General features: G+C 44.9%; 1 protein-coding gene across 3 annotated transcripts in view; it reads left to right on the top strand.

The window, feature by feature from the left end:
• The window catches only part of LOC147880796 (putative LRR receptor-like serine/threonine-protein kinase At1g63430), a 93,290-nt gene that overhangs the window by 24,435 nt on the left and 52,445 nt on the right, over positions 1 to 16,410 (top strand). For all 3 annotated transcript variants that reach the window (XM_087371078.1, XM_087371079.1, XM_087371077.1), the window contains exon 3: positions 5,221 to 5,292. In XM_087371078.1, the coding sequence (XP_087227204.1) occupies positions 5,221 to 5,292 (72 nt within the window). The remainder of the gene's footprint in view (positions 1 to 5,220; positions 5,293 to 16,410) is intronic.

Raw genomic sequence — 16,410 nt, 5'->3', positions numbered from 1 at the left:
GGCTTGTCCGGGATTCAGCCAGTCAGTTACTCCGGTGATAGGTAAGCTGCGGATGCATATTCAGAGCTACGTGGACACAGAAGAGTTCTATATTATGCCGTTGAATGGTTGTGATGTGTTACTGGGGATACCTTGGCACTTTTGTGTTGGGGCTGTTTTGGATACAAAGAATAAAACAATCACAATCACTCACCGTGGCAAGACCCACGTTCTGGATGCTAAATTGAAGGGAGAATCCATCCGTGTTGTATTTGCTTCTGCCATTGGCAACGTAATGAAAAAGCATCTTTCAGCGTACTTAGTGTTTGCATCTGAAAAGAAGTCAGTAGAAGAAGAGTCTCATTTTTCTAAGCTGGAAAAACAGCGGACAGATTTTCTTTTTCAGTTTAGGGACCGTTTTCTGACTCACTTCCATAGGAGTTGCCCCCTGAAAGGCCAGAAGACCACACGATAGATATAATCCCTGGTAGCAGTCCTCCTAACCGACCTCCTTACAAGGTCAGTGCAGCCCAGCAAGAGGAAATTATGAACCAGGTCAAGGACCTGCTGGAGAAGGGGCATATTCAGCCCAGCTCACCTTACTGCTCACCCGTGCTCTTGGTCTAGAAGAAGGATGGATCCTGGCGGATGTGCATTGACTATAGAGCCCTCAATAAGATTACCATTAAGAACAGATTCCCTATACCTCGGATAGATGATATTTTGGATAGGTTACAGGGGTCTGGAATGTTCAGCCGCATTGATATGAAGAGTGGTTATCATCAGATCAGAATTCAGCCAGAGGATGTTCACAAAACAGCATTTCGTACCACATTTGGTCTGTACGAGTTTCTTGTCATGCCATTTGGGTTAACTAATGCACGTGCCACCTTCAACAGAATGATGGACAGGATTTTTAGAGAGCACCGAACCTTTGTTGGCACTTTCTTCGATGATATCATCGTGTTCTCTCAGGATGAGGCTGAACATAGGAAGCACCTGACAATTGTTCTCGAGGAGCTACGGAAGCATAAGCTGCTTGTCAATGCCAAGAAAAGTGAATTCTTCATGCATGAGATCCATTTTCTCGGGCACATTGTTTTCAAGGATGGAGTTAGGATGGACCCTACCAAGGTAGAGGCCATCAGGAATTGGCCACACCTGAAGAACATCCATGAAGTACGTAGCTTTCTGGGCTTGTGCTCGTACTACAAGAGGTTCATTCGGTATTTTGCTGAGATTGCATCTCCTTTACATGCCTTACAGAAGAAAGGGGTCACTTTCAGATGGGGTCCCAAAGAAATTGCAGCTTTTGACACTCATCCACGAGGAAAGCCCCCTTTGCAATTGTGGCAGGAGAACGGAAGGTACCTCCCATTCTGCATACGAAAGAGAAGATTTTTGAAGCGGACAGATTTGTAGAAAGTTTGGATGTTGCTTACCAAAAGGTCAAAATAGCCCTCTAGAAAAGCCAAGAGAAGCACAAACGGGCAGCCGATAAGCATCGCTGCGAGTTGCTCTTGAAAGAGGGCGATTAGGTGCTGCTGCGTTTTCAAACAGCACGACTCAGGAAGATGAAAGGCAAGACGAAAGTGTACACAAAGCTAAAGATGCGGTATTATGGTCCTTTAAAGATTTTTGAACGCATTAATGATGTAGCTTACAGGCTGAAGCTACCTGCCACTTAGGACCATACACAATCCCTTTCATGTGAGTTTATTGAAGCCTTTCCAAGGTGATGTGCCTGCTGCATGAGGATCAGCCCAAGGTGGAAGAGTTGGATGAAATCTTGGTTCCGGAACAGATTTTGGCACACATGGAAAGAAAAGTGAAAGGTAGAGTTTCCTGTTGCTACCTGGTGAAGTTCATGAATTATCATGCATTGGATGTGAGGTGGATGGAGGAGGGTGACCTGGCAGACTCACCTCAGATTTTGCAGCTCTACCTTGACTCGTTTCAGCTTGCGCCAACTACAGTACATGCTCCTACAGGTTCAGCAAAGCAGAGATCTGGAGCATTGCCTAGTGCTCAAGAGGAGCTCAAGAGGAGGGTAGCACCTCCCCTTCCTTGATTCAGACTGCTCATATATCCGGAGATCGCTTGGTAGCACCGATTGTCTCACCCGAGATGTTGCTTGCTGACAATATTTCTGCCATGAGGTCTCCATGATGGGTGTTCGCGACACTCGACATAGAGGATACATCGATGTATGGATGGACTCTCGAGCTCTCCTAGCCCATATTATCATTGCAAGTTGTATCTTACAGATGATGTATATTCTGGTATGGGCTATTTTTGCCTATTTGTACTTTTTTAGTAGCAACCTAGGTAGTTTGTTGTTTTAAGAGGAGGGTATGTCACGAGGACGTGAAAAGTGATGTAAAGTATCTTCGTAACTCAACCTCCGCTTAACCCAAGGTTAATTATGGTTAAGTGTTAGAATGGTTTGGCCGTGAGGGACTGGCTAGAGGAAGTGCACACTTCCTAGAAGTTCCTAAGGGCAAAGTCTAGGTGCACCACTAGGTCCTAGGGGCAAGGCAAAGGCTTTGAAAGAGGGGTCTAAAAGTTGGGCCCAAGGACAACCAACGTTGTCCTTGGTATGGGGGTTAGGAATTTAATGGAGGGGCAAAATGGCAAGGAGGAGATGCCATTTGTCATGCATGTGTATGCATGCTCTTCCCCACCTTCCATCTCTCTCCCCTCACTCTCCCAGAGGTGTTGGACGTCTTCAGTTGTTATTGTGCAGTTTTTGAGCTGTTTGAGCTGTTTCAAGCCTGTTTTCAACCGTTTTAAGCCGTTTTAACTTTGTTTTGACTGTTCCAAGGCTAGTACACACTTCTAGGAAGTGCCAGAAGTCATTTTTGAACTTTCTGAAAATTTTCGTATGGACTATATGGACATCCGTACGGACATGTTCAGCTATCTCCAGCAGGTGCCCGGGGTTGTCTTTTGCTAAGCTGGACCTTTGTGAACATGTTTTTGGCTGCGTGGTGGCTTCTGGAGCTGTTTTGGACCAGTGCAGGCTGCAGGAGGAACTTTCCATGCTGCTTTTGGCACCTTCTCTTAGGAGGACTCCGGCACAGATCCTAAGGCAATCATTTCGGGGCAGATCTGTGAACCATCTTTCCTCTACAGCTCTTTCTTGCTCACCCTCTGCTCTCTACCTTCATTTCTCTCTTCTCCTGATTGCTGGAAGACACTTGGTGCACCTTGTAGGGGGCCTGGACAGAGGATAGGTGCGAGGAAGGAGCTCGTCCCTCTGCCACAGACAGCGGGAGTTGGTTCCAGGTTAGGTTTTTCCTTGTTCTTTCTTGCTTTGCAGCTTTTTGCAGTGCATGTGTGTTATGTGTAGTCCTTTTAGGACTCCAACAGGTTCTAAGAACCACCCAAAGGCAAGGGTGATTCTATGGAAGGCCTAAGGACAGCGTTGGATGCATGTGATAGCCTTGAGGCTGCCTTGAGCTCAGTTTGCTAGTGGTTTGGATGCCTAAATGCCTCTAAGTTGTGTCAGATCAGAAGTGAATGCCTGAGTATGCCTTGCCAGTGGGAATTCTAGTGGTGCACTGGGATTAGATGCCTTGAAGACAAGTAGAGGATTTGCAGAGAGGAACAGTGCAAGGTTGAACCCTTGTTGTAAAGTGTTTCCATTCAGAAGCATTAAATAAATACCGTAAGGGGCGCCAAGGCATTTGGGGCCAGTGGATGCACTATGTACTGTTTTCATTGAGCAGGGGCATTCTAGCCTCACCTTTGTTGTTGTTGAAGCTTGTTTCTAAGTTGTGCTAAGTGATTTAAGTGACTGAAGCTTGCATTGTGGCTATTCATGAAGTTTATGACTGAGTAGAAGAAGATCACTGGCCTTTTGTTTATCGAAGGCCAGTTTCATACACGGATTCCGAGGTAGCCTCAGATAGAGGTAGACCATGCCATGCAACCAACCCCGTGGGTATTTTTCGATCGATCCTCTACCTCTTGAAACAAGACAACACCCTCGATTAGTGAGTCACCTGGGTAATAGTCAAGATGACTTCTTGACTCATATTCATGCTAACTTTGAAGAACAGGAAGCTCCATGGCGATCAAGAAACATTAACATAAGGGTTTACTAAGTCTACCATCCAAGACTCTTAGCTCATTGAGTTCAGTCCAATCGATGCGACACGACGTTAAAGAGGATCAGGGCACCTCTAAGCCACCTTTAAGCTGCACATGGAGGAGTTATGACTGCACAGGAAGAGGTGGAGGGCATCACCTAAAGATTATATGGATGGACTCTTTGGGACATTCGGGAATCTAGAGGTCATGAAGGAGCAAGGTGGTAGAGGGTAGCCTGAGGGTGGAGGATTCCCATGGCCAATAAGGGAAGTCATTTTTGACTGAGAGTGGGTACGACTAGGAGGGGATGAAGATGGAAGAGACGCGGATGGGAGGACATTCGGAAGAGCAGTGTGAGAGGAGATGATGCTAGATGTGCTAGCTTGCTTGAATAACAAGTGAGTACAAGTACTCGTGAGCACTGCCATAAGGTTTGCGAGATGCATACGATTGTCAAGATGAATGGGGACGATGCAACCGCTTGCAAATGCAAAGAGATTTGCAAAGTCTAAGTGTGTGTGTGTGTGAGAGAGAGAGAGAGAGAGAGAGAGAGAGAGAGAGAGTTCTTAAAAAAAGAAAGTGTGAGAGAGAGAGAGAGAACCAAAACAGAAGGGGGCCACTTGGCAACAAAGTGTGTACACTTTTTAACAAAAGTGTAACTAGAGTGCTGCCTGGAAGGCAGTGCTAACAATGGATTAGGAATTTCACTGGGAATCTATACTATGGCATTAGCAAAATTTTCCTAGCCTGAAAAGTAACCCTTTTAATAAAGATGCAACAAGGAGAAGACTGGCTTTTTCACAACTTATGACTATAAGATTGGCTACTTGGTGATCTGTAGAGTTTCCATATAGTTGCCTTAGGGTGTGATAGGAAACCATTCATTTGGTTTTTCCTTTCTCTAGAATACTGATAATGCAGAATGATATGCATTAGTGTAAATATCATTAGATTCAACGCAATATGCATTAAAAAATATTGGTTTTTTCTTTCAATTTATGTCTAGGTACTATCTATAAGACATGAAGCTTCAATCATCCTGATTCAGATCCATCAGGATGTTTTTATTTGTGTCTTAACAACTATTCTTTGACAATGTGAAGCTTCACAAAATATTGTCGCTAATTTGGGTATTCGATCTCCCAGGAATCTGAGCAATCAATATCTTGATGGCTTTATTGCACCAGAACTTGGAGAGATTGCCACCCTTCAAAACTTGTAAGTTTCTAACCTTTATACATCATGTTTATGATAATTATTAAGGATGGATATAAGTAAGGCCCTATTAAAGGAGTACACTTTTGATGTCAAGTAACACAATTTAGAGAGAATATTAAGTAAACAAAGATGGAAATGTCACCCTTCCCCCCCAACAGACTCACACCACACACACACTACACAGATGGATCTATCTATCTATCTATCTATATAGATGTGCGTGTGCGTGCGTGCATGTATGCGTGCCCATGTGTGTGTGTGTGTGTGCGTGCGCACGCAGTGTGTGTGTGTGTGTGAGAGAGAGAGAGATGGTGTGTGTCTTGAGGTGTGTGTGAGAGAGAAGCGTGAGAGAGAGCAGGTCGTGAGACAGAGGAGGTCCCGTACAGCTCCCCCATCTGCCCGTACACCTGTACGGTCGCTGTACAGGTGCCGTACGGCCGTACGAACAGGCCTGCCCCTTCTTGCGCAACCCCGTGCAATCCCGTTCCAGTTGTGTGTGTGTGCATCGCCATCGCTGTTCCCTTCTGAAGCCCCCTCCGTACGTCTGTACACCCCGCCTTTTTCCATACAGTCTAGCCCCCCTACGCCCCGTCAGCATCTCCGTCCAATTCATTTTCCTCCGTACAGCCTCCGCGTGCCCTGTCAGCATCCCGTACAGTCCGTACAGTCCCGTTTATCCGTACAGTCCGTACAGTTTCGTCTTGTCCGTACTATTTGCCCTATATTTTTCCCGTGCTGTTTGCCCTATACAAACCCTGCTGTACAGCTCTGGTTTTTTCTGCCTCTTCATCGATCTTGCCCTGCTTACCTCCATGGAGGACCATCTTAAAAGCTATTCCCGGAAGGACCTGTCCCGGGACTCCAAAAGACAGCAAGTTGATTTCTCTACTTCAGCCTCTGTAGATGCTCACTATGTTTTCGACGTGCTCAAGGATGAATTTCATCACAGCCGGAAGGAGTGGGCCAAACCTCCCCCGGCCCTTAAATATAAGCTGAAGCTGCCCTCATTGGTCGCTCCTCTCCAAAAGTTTTCTCAGCAAGCAGTCATCATTTTCTTCCTAGGGAAGCTACCTTCAGTAAATGATGTAGCTCAGTGGGTTCAGGCTTTGTTGGGAGGTTGCTTTGTTGAAGGAGTCTACTTTGCTTCTCGAGGTTTTTATGAAGTGCACTTTTTGGATGCCTCATATCGTCAGCAGATATTGGAGATGTCCCCTCTATTCTATGGCAGACAAATGGTCCATGTCATGCCATGGTCGCCACATAAGGATCATCACGGTCTCATTCGACATCACTGCCCTGTATGGGTTGAGGTAGTGGACTTTCTGGACTATATGAGGGCTGAGTTACCAAGTCTGGCAGCTACTTTGGGGCAAGTTGTATGCCCACCCCGTCCTTCGGGTAATCGAAATCGGTTTTGTGTTCTTTGGGATACAGATCACCCAACCCCTCCTTCCATTGCGGTAGAGGTGGAGGATGTTCCCTTGGGCGAAAAATATTTTGACTTGAAATGGGGAGTATTTGCAGGTGCTTGTTTCACATGTCATAAGTTTGGCCACCTAGCTTCACAGTGTCCTGCAGTTCTGCATCAGCTCCCACCTACAGCTATTGCTCCAGAAAATACTTCCCCTCCAACTTATGGTCCGGGGCCTAAGGCTATGCCTAGCAAGTTGGGGGATATGGCATCTAAATCTGCCCCACCCAAAGAAAATGTGGTTCAGGCTTTAGCCAAGCAAAAGGATAAGGGAAAGGGCAAAATTTCAGAATCTCATCCCTCTCCCCAGGGTGCCTGGCAGCAACCCAAAAAGGTATTTGCGCTCAAGCCACGACCGTTACAATCTCGCCATTGGGATGCCTCTACTTCCACCCCTATTTAGGCCTCTACCCCTGCTGATAGCCTCACTTCTCAACTGTGGGTTGATGTGCTCAAGAGGGGCATCCCTGTACGTGACAATGATGAGGATTATAGAGCTGATCCAGGAGGCCAAGTGGACGTCGATGTCATGGCTGAGGCCTGACAACTTACACCTTCACTATGCTTTTTGGTTCGGCTGTACATACCTTCTATGTCTACTTCAATTACTTGCATTACATACAATGTTCAAGGTCTTTGCAATGTCAATAAGTGGAGACTTTTTTGGCACTATGTACATAGAATGCACCCCGATGTAATTTCTTTACAGGAACACAACCAACACTTCTTGGCTGGCCAGCAAGGCCACTTTGCTGGTCATCACATCTTTTATGCTGGTACAATGCACTTTTCGGGGGTATGCATGCTGGTGAAACATGATATGCAGCCCACGGTTGCTTACAATGACCCCCAGGGTCGATGGATGGTGATTAGATGCATCTGTCATGCTGATCTTTATGAAATAGCATCTGTCTATGCCTCTCAAACTTCTGCGACAAGAGCTCGAATGTGGGCCTCCCTCAAACAATATCCATGGCTGTCTAAGGCCTTTTTGTGTGGAGACTTTAATAACTCGCCTGCCATCCAAGACAACACCACTCATCGTTCTCACATGATCCCCACTGAGCTTCGACATTGGGAAGATATGCTTTCTTTCTTGCATGCAGAAGATTTATGGCTCTCAACAAGGGATAGAGATATGGGTTACACATACCATCACAATGCCTTTACTCATTACTGGGCTCGACTTGACAGATGGTATTTGTTGCATGCTCAGCAGTATGCTAGTTTCACATGTGCACTATGGGTTGATCATTCCCTCTTGCTATCTGATCACTTTCCAGTATGCTTGACATTATCTATAGCACGTTTGACAGATGATATGTCTTTTTTTGGTCGTCGCCTACTCCATGTTAATAGTGCTTATTTGCTTCATTAACAATTTCAGAACATGGTGAGAGTGGCTGTCCACCCCCTCCTCTTACATGCTCAGGAGGACATGGATTTCGCTTGGATCAGTCTTACCCATCGTTTGCAGGCTGTTATTCAAGATTATGGACAGAGTTACATGGGAAACCTCAGGCTTAAGCTGAAATGGGCTCAATCTCATAAGCAACAAATGGATGTAATCAGCTCTTATAGGCAGCTCACCTCCTCTGAATAGGATTCTTGTGCTTATGCGGTTCACATCATCCATCAAAATGATCTTCGCAAATTAAAGAAGTGGCAAATCCGAACTCGCATAAAACCCCTTTTGGATAAGGGCTGCTCCTCCAAAGCCTTTTTTAAAAGCCTGCATGCGGATAGGCGAAAGGAGGATATTTGTAGGATCAGGCAAGATGATGGCACCTGGACTACCTCCAAATCAGAATTGGAATCGCAATGCTCTAGTCATTTCGAGCATCTCTTTTCTCCTCAGCCTGATCATTCAATGCAAGTGAATGCAGCTAGGTCTCAATTTCTGATGCATGTTCAGCCCATATTATCCTCGGAACAGGCTCGTGCACTGGAGCAGCCCTTTATGCTTAATGAACTGGATGATGCTTTGAGTCATTTACGTAAAGGCAGCTCTCCTGGTTGGGATGGATTGACTGTAGAATTTTTCCGTGCATTTTGGGGTGATCTCAAGAACACTCTGCTTCTTATGATCAATCATGCTTGGGCAGAACAATCTCTTCCTCCTTCTTGGAAACATGGCCTTGTCAAATTGATCCCCAAAAAAAGGTTGTGTGAGACAATGGCTGATTGGCGGCCCATATCTCTTATGCCAGTCATTTACAAACTCATTGTCAAAATGATTGTCCTCAGGGTTCAATTTATCTTGCAAGCAGGACTTCATCCTAGGCAGTATGTGTTTTCCCAAAAGACAGATTACTGACAATATCTCCAATGCTTTGCTTGCAATTGAGTATGCCAAATATTCTAAACAAGATGTTCTCATTCTGCAAGTGGAAATTGCCAAAGCATTTGATACTGTCCATTGGGATTTTATTTCTCAGACTATGCATAAATTGGGATTTGGCCCTCGGCTGGTCCATATTATTTACTGGTTCTATTCTCATGCCACTGCGCAGTGTTTGCTTGGTGGTGGGTTGTCAAGAGCATGGACTATGACCCGCTCAGTGAGACAAGGTTGCCCTCTTAGTTCGCTATTGTATGCCATTGCTACTCATCCGTTATTGTTGCATATGGACCATCTTGCAGATACAGGGCAGCTTCATGGCTTGCAAATTCCAGGGACACAGCCGTTTCTTGCACAGGCATATGCTGATGATTCATATTTCATGCCCAGGAATTCTCAAAGTGACCTCTCTCATTTGATGCATACTCTGAATGATTTTCGCATAGCTGCTGGACTGCATATTAACTTTCAGAAATCGAATCTTCTAGCATTGAAAGAAGCTGATTGGCATGCACTTCTCTGGCCAGGCCACATCCTCCCTTCCCATACTCTTGTGAGGCATTTAGGGTATCCCATTGGCTGGAATATTACTCCTCAACAACAGCTCAAATGGGTGCTTCAAAAGATCAACAAGAAGCTGGAATACTGGCATTTGTCCACTTGGCCTCTACATGTTCGACTTCGGATAGTACAGTCTATCATTATGGCATACGTGCAATTTTATTTGCCTCTTCTTCCTTGGTCTTTTAAGCATTTGGCTTCCTATATGTCCCAGGCTATGGAGATATTTTGGAAAAGCAAATCTCACAAAAAGGCATTGCGACTACTTCCCATGCAGTCTGTTTGTTCTCCTAAGACTCATGGGGGACTGAATATTCTCAATCTTCAGTTTCATATGTTGGCAAGAAAGAGCACTATGATTGCTGATTTTTTTCAGCAAAAACAGCCATGGGCTATTATGTTAGCAGCTATGTGTGGAAACATGACGTCCCATGCATATGGGCATTGGATTACAGATCACTGGGAAGTAGTCATGACCACATTTCAGGGGAAAATTCCTGGTTGTCCTGTTTCTACTGCTTTTATTCATGATTGGAAGAGATTCTCTCTTATGCTAAATGGACAGGTGCTTCTTCCCATCATGGTAATTCTTTTCGCTTGGAAAGCATCCATTGGAGCAAGGTGTTTGAATGGCCTCTCGCTTTACAGGCACCTATTAAAGCATATAATCTTATGAAATTGGGCATAAGATTTGTGGAGATGTTGTGGATCAACATGGTTATGTGCTTTCATTCCCACAAGCTTGCAGGACATTCCCTTTGGGTCTGCATCATAGGCCCATTTGGAGAATACTTACAACTATGTTGCAACCATTTGTTCCTGTTCCTCCACTGTTTGTATAGGACAGATTACTGGACTGGAATCTGACTTCCTTATCCCCTGCTACCTGTTCGCTTTCAATGCATAATCTGGCCTCCTCGATGGTCTACAGATTTCTTCTTCCACCGCCATGGATTGATAAGCATGCCAACACTCTTTGGAATTTGGATAGGCCTTTATCTTGGTGGCAATCACGACTCAAGAAAATTTGGAAAGCCAAATTGCCTTTGAAACAGAGGCTTTTCTTTTGGAGATGTATAGTGGGAGCTTTTTCCATTGGGGTGAAATTGGCAGCACGTCGCATTGCTTCCCCCTCCTGCCCCTTTGCTCTCATCACCGTGAGACAGTTCCCCATTTGTTATGGTCTTGCCCGCACTCTCGGATATTGATCACTCATGTTTCTCATTTGCTGCGGCTTCGGTTTCCCTCTATCAGATTTGGGAAACTCTTTTGGATGTTTGGATGCTTCTCATCTCAGATGTCTCCATTCCTCCTTTTCTTTCACTGGACTCGTTTTTGGGTACTATGGACTATTTGGACACAGAGATTGCATTCTAGGATGGGACAACAGTTTCCTCAGGCATATGCTTTCTTTAGAATGTCCCTCAAGCAATCTTTATATGATAGTTATGCTGCGAGGGACTTGGATGCTACTAGCCTTGAAGTGTTTTCTGACTGTTTTTGAGTTCTTCCATTAGGCTCTCTTTTGGAGTCTAATGTCATGTACATTGATATCATGTTAATAATATAGTTACTGGTTTTATAAAAAAAAGTGTGAGAGAGAGAGAGAGAGAGAGAGAGAGAGAGAGAGAGAGAGTGTGTGTGTGTGTGTGAGTGTAGGAGTGAGTGTAGGAGCGATGGAGATCTCCTCCTCTGCACAGCCAGCCTCGTCTTCCTACTTGACTCCATCCGTAGTCCCCGTCCATACAGTCCCCCACCACAACCCTGCTGCCTGCCCCATCTTCCGTACAGCTGCCGTCAGCTGTACGGATTTCCGTACCATTTTCGTTCAATCTGCCTTCCGTACCGTCGCCTGTACAGTTTCCTGTGCAACCTTCCGTCCCTTCCTCGTGCTCTGTGGACCCTTCCGTACAGTCATTCGCCCCTGCTGTACGGCTTTCTGTACAGGCTGTACGGTCGACCGTACAGCCTGTACGGAAGATCGTACAACCTGTACAGTCCCCTGCGCAGCCTTCTCCCTCTTTTGTTTTCTCCGCTTCGGCACCTCCTTCTGCCTCTGCTCCTACTCGTGTGTTTCTTCGCCGAAAGCATGGTGGTCTGCCTGCCTCTCCTTGCATCAAATCGGCAAAGCTGGATGATTCTGATGGCCCTTCTTCTTCCCTCCAGCTGGATCTTCTTCGCCAATTGTGCTCTGCCTCTGTCACAGAAGTTCCTTCATCGAGTTTCCCACTTGTTTGCTCCTTGGATTTTGCCCTTTTGGTCTCTGGTCTTCGACATGCTCAACAATTTGGAGTTTGCCTCTACTTTATGGGCAGGGTTTTATCTTCAACTCAGCTCAGCTCCGTCATTGGGCTGATGTTGCAATGGGTCTGGATTGTATTTCTTCCTTTGTCTTTCTAGGCAAAGGATTTTACTATGCCCAATGCTCTTCGATTGAGGTGGTAGAGCGCCTTGTCAATGATGCTGGTGTTCCTGGAGCGGGTTTCTTTGCTTATGTTATGCCCTGGGATCCACTTTTCGATCCTTCTGCAACACTTCTGACTCACTGTCCGGTTTGGATTACTCTCAAAGCGCTACATGTGCCTCTTCTTCAGCATCTTCCAACTCTTGCAGCTTTTTTGGGAAGGCCTCTCCATATACTGAGACAGGAGTTCTTGCAAGCCTCTTGTGATGTTCGTTTTTGCATTCTGTGGGATATGATGCAGCCCGTGCCATCTACTCTGGATCTTGATTTGGGATTTGCTCATCTGATGCGCATCAGGCTCCATTTTGCATCTTTCCCCGCTGCATGTTATCGGTGCTGACAGGTTGGCCATTTTGCACGTGCTTGCCCTTCTATATCCAGGCCCATTCCACCTGCTCCTTCTTCAGCTGTCTCTCCCTTCTCCTCCGGTTTCTGCTATGGCTTCTTTGGTGAAGTCCTCTACTGCTCCGAAGCACTACTGGAGGAAGGTTGATAAATCACAGGCAAATCTTCCTCTTGCGGAAGAAGCTCAGGATTGCACTCTTGTTGAGCACCATCAGTTTCCTTCTACTCAGGATATGGATGTACCCCTTGCAGAGGGCAATTTACAGGATGATATGCATGCTGTCTCTCAGGATACTGCCTCTACTCTTATTCAGATTGATCCTCCGAATGAAGCTCAAATGCTGAACCCTATTTCATCAGATGTAGCTTCTTTATCGGAAGATACGGATGTTGAGCTAGCTTCTATGCCTTTGATGCCTGTGCCAGAGTTTTCTTCTGTCAGGGATGCAGACGTACCTTTTTTATTGGAATCTTTCCATCCCATGTTACAACAGGTTTTTGACCCTTTGATTCAAAAATTTCGGGTCCCAGCCTATATCAAGAAGAATCACAAGGGCAAAAAACAGCTTGTTTTTATTGATGGTGTGGTTTCATCACTGCATCAGTTTTTACAGAGCAACAATTTGAAGCTGGAGGATGCTGTGTTTGATTCTCCTCCAGCTTGATATGTAACTTTTTACTTGGTTACCTCATGACTTTTGCTCTGAGGTTTTACTTGTAAAAACTTTTTCCTTGTACTTATTGGTGGGTTTTTACCTCTTTTGAGGTTTCCCACACAGAAATATAAAGATTTCACTAAAAAAAAAAAGCGTGTGTGCACGCGCGCTAGACAAACTACTGTAAGGTTTACACATTATAAAAATGCTTCACATTGACTCAAACATTTTTGATTTGGCAAAATATGGAGTCATTTCTTCCCAATTCCATAGATGTTCCCGCCTTTGTATAACTAAGGAGTCTTTTATCACTCAATGTAGTAATTTGATCACTTTACTTTTACACAAGAGGTATAATCCAAGGAAAATAATGAAAAAAGTACGCACAATCTTAAATATGAAGTCTTTTATCTATGGTGTATCGGCCATAGGTATGTTTAGAATGATTGAACATAAGCTGAAAACAAAAAGCGGGGAGTTGAATAGCCCGTTTTTCTTTTAGTTTCAAAAGAGAGTTTGATTGAGTATGCTCGTGCTTTCTAAGTTAGGAATGTAATTTTGCCTCTTTGTAGGAAGCGATACATAAGTGTAAAAGGGTCCATTTAGCTTTTAATTTTATGTTTTAGATAAGAGAGAGAGAGAGAGAGAGAGAGAGAGAGAGAGAGATTTTATTCCTATTTTTTTTGGAAGAGTTTGTTTCTTGACTTGCTTGTTTATTTTTGCTTAGTCACCTTCTTCCTTTCTTCTTTATTTCTTGTTTTCTTTCTCTTGTTTATTTGACGTATTTTAGTAAGCACTGGGTTTGCCCAAGAGTCTCCGCAGGTCTTTAGAAACCCAGTATAGTTGCTTATGCTTGGGCACTGATGACGACATAAGAGTTGCCTTGCTTGCTAAGTATTGTCTTCCTTTTGTTTTTCGTAAAAGTTTTGTTTCTAACATGGTATCAAAGCAGCTTAACCCTGCCATAGCTGCCACATCATCTCTGCCCTAACCCTAACCCTAAGTCTGCTCAAGCTCCTCCCTCTTGCAGCCGCCTCAGTTCTGCATTCATTTCCGCCTCAGCTGAAGCTCTCGCTGCTCATTTCCGCCTCCTTTCAGCTGCCTCCTACCCAATTAGCATTTTTGCACAGCTGCCTTCATTGCTGCCTCCATAACCGCCTCTCCTTGCAGCCCTTTGCGTTCATTCCTGCCCGTTTAGCATCTCCTCAACTAGCCGCCACAATTCGGGGTCTCTTGGAGCAGTGCCTAGGCCATTAATAGCCTCTCGGATAGCTGGTTAGTGCATCTTCTTCCTCCTAGCTTGCTGGTCGGCACACAGTTCAAGGCATGCCTGCACGTGTGGATCTTTGAAGCTGTCTTGGAGCTTTCAACGCGGATTCTAGGTTTTGCAAGCTGCTACGATATCAAAAATCGACCATCTATGAGCATTTATTGCAGATTTTCGAGGCTTTTGAAGGCCTTTTCGACCTGTTGTATTTTCGGGGCATCTTAGGGTTGTTGCTGCAGAAGTGCCTCTTCCATAGCATTTTCGGGGCTGCTCCTAGCCTCTAGCTCATATAGAACAGCCGTTTTTAGGACTGGTGACCTACTTGTGCATTTTGGTACAACTACCCCATCTCGGTATGGCTTGGAGCTGGTTTACTGGAGCGCTTCACACATTTCGAGATATATTATTGCATTTGGCGACCCTCCAACTGCCTTCTTGACGATTTTGGACCTGCTATAGCACCTTGAGCAGTCATCAAGCCCACATGTGCTCTTCCCTTGGCCATTTCAGGGTATTTACTTACTGTTATTTGACTTGGATTCACTTAGTTCTGCATTTTGGGGCATTTGGAGCAGCACTAGACACCTATATTTGCCCGATACAGGTTTTCCCACATGACAAACCAAGATGCAGCTGCTCCTTATGCGTGAAGGCGTTTGGGACATTGTTGAGGATGACAAAGTTGAATTACTTGATTAGCAACACCAAAGGCTTTCGAAGCAGGTGAATGCAAATTTCATTGCCCTCATTCGTCTTTGCTTGGCCGACTCTCTCATCCATCATGTGGACTTCAAGTCAATAGCTAAGGAGGTTTGGGATCGCCTTGAGGCATTGTTTGGTAATAAAATTAACAACTCTAAAGTCTTTTTGAAGCTCAAGTTTTATGATTTGAAAATGGAAGAGAGTGATGAGTTAAGTTATCATCTCGCAAGGTTTCAATCTCTTGTTCAAGAGCTTTCAAGTTTGAAAAGCCCACCCGATGATCAAGATAAAATGGCTGTCCTTATGAAGAGTATGCATGGAATATCCCGCTTTGAGCAAACTCTTGAAGTACTTCGCCTTGCTACTACCATGTTGAATGATATGGTGGCACTACTCATTGAGAAGGACTGTCGTAATAAGGAAGCCCCACTTGCCTCTCCCGGTGATCAAGCATTTGCCTCCACAAGCAAATGGAAGACCAACAAGAACATTATTTGCAAACTTAGCAAGAGGAAAGGACATATTGAAGCTCATTGCACCAAGAAGAAGGAGCAAGAATAAGAGACGCACCATGCCAATCTCCTTGCTGAAGAATAGGCTGAACTTGAAGAGCCCCCTGAGGAGATAGAAGCAGCGATAGCCGAGGTTCATGGCCTTTCATTTGAGGAGCATTATGCCTAGGATTCTTGGGCTTTCTAGGCCCTCTATGCTATGTGTTTTTTTGTTGAGTCAAATAAAGGTTCTTAGCCTTGAGTTGTTCCTCTAAATTGAATGCATTTGGAATCAATAAGAGGTACTCTGCCCAAGGTTGTTTCCCAAAAATGCATGTATTGTCTTTTACTTTGGTTTGATGATATTGACCACCCAGTTCAGAGTAAGGGGAGCTGACTGAGAAGTCACTATTACACGGGAGGTTGTTGGATAGTTGGACTTGCTCTTTGCAGTATTGCGATGGAGAGGGGATCGGTCTACTCTTTGCATGTTGGGTCTCACACTCTTTGCTCTGAAGGGGGATGTTGGAGATATCATAACCAAAGATTGTGTTGATGTGATGTGCTGGTGTATAAGTACTAGGAGATCTAGTACTAGCTCATGTGTAAGTCATATGTGAGTGCCACGTGTCACTATTGGACTTATCCCATAAGTGTAATTTGAGTAGTCATCAATAAATGTGACATAATAGAGATAACCACCCAATGCAGGAGTCCTCATGCGACCACAGACATCACTATGAATAAGCTGTAATTTTCGAACAGCTCGTACTGCACCATCCTTCTTGGAGGGAAACCTGTGCATCTTATCAAATATGCA

This window comes from Dipteris shenzhenensis, chromosome 32, assembly GCF_047967505.1.
Source record: "Dipteris shenzhenensis isolate YYH24624 ecotype China chromosome 32, Dip_SZ_1.0, whole genome shotgun sequence".
Lineage (NCBI taxonomy): Eukaryota > Viridiplantae > Streptophyta > Polypodiopsida > Gleicheniales > Dipteridaceae > Dipteris > Dipteris shenzhenensis.
This window is presented reverse-complemented; position numbering and strand designations above follow the sequence as displayed.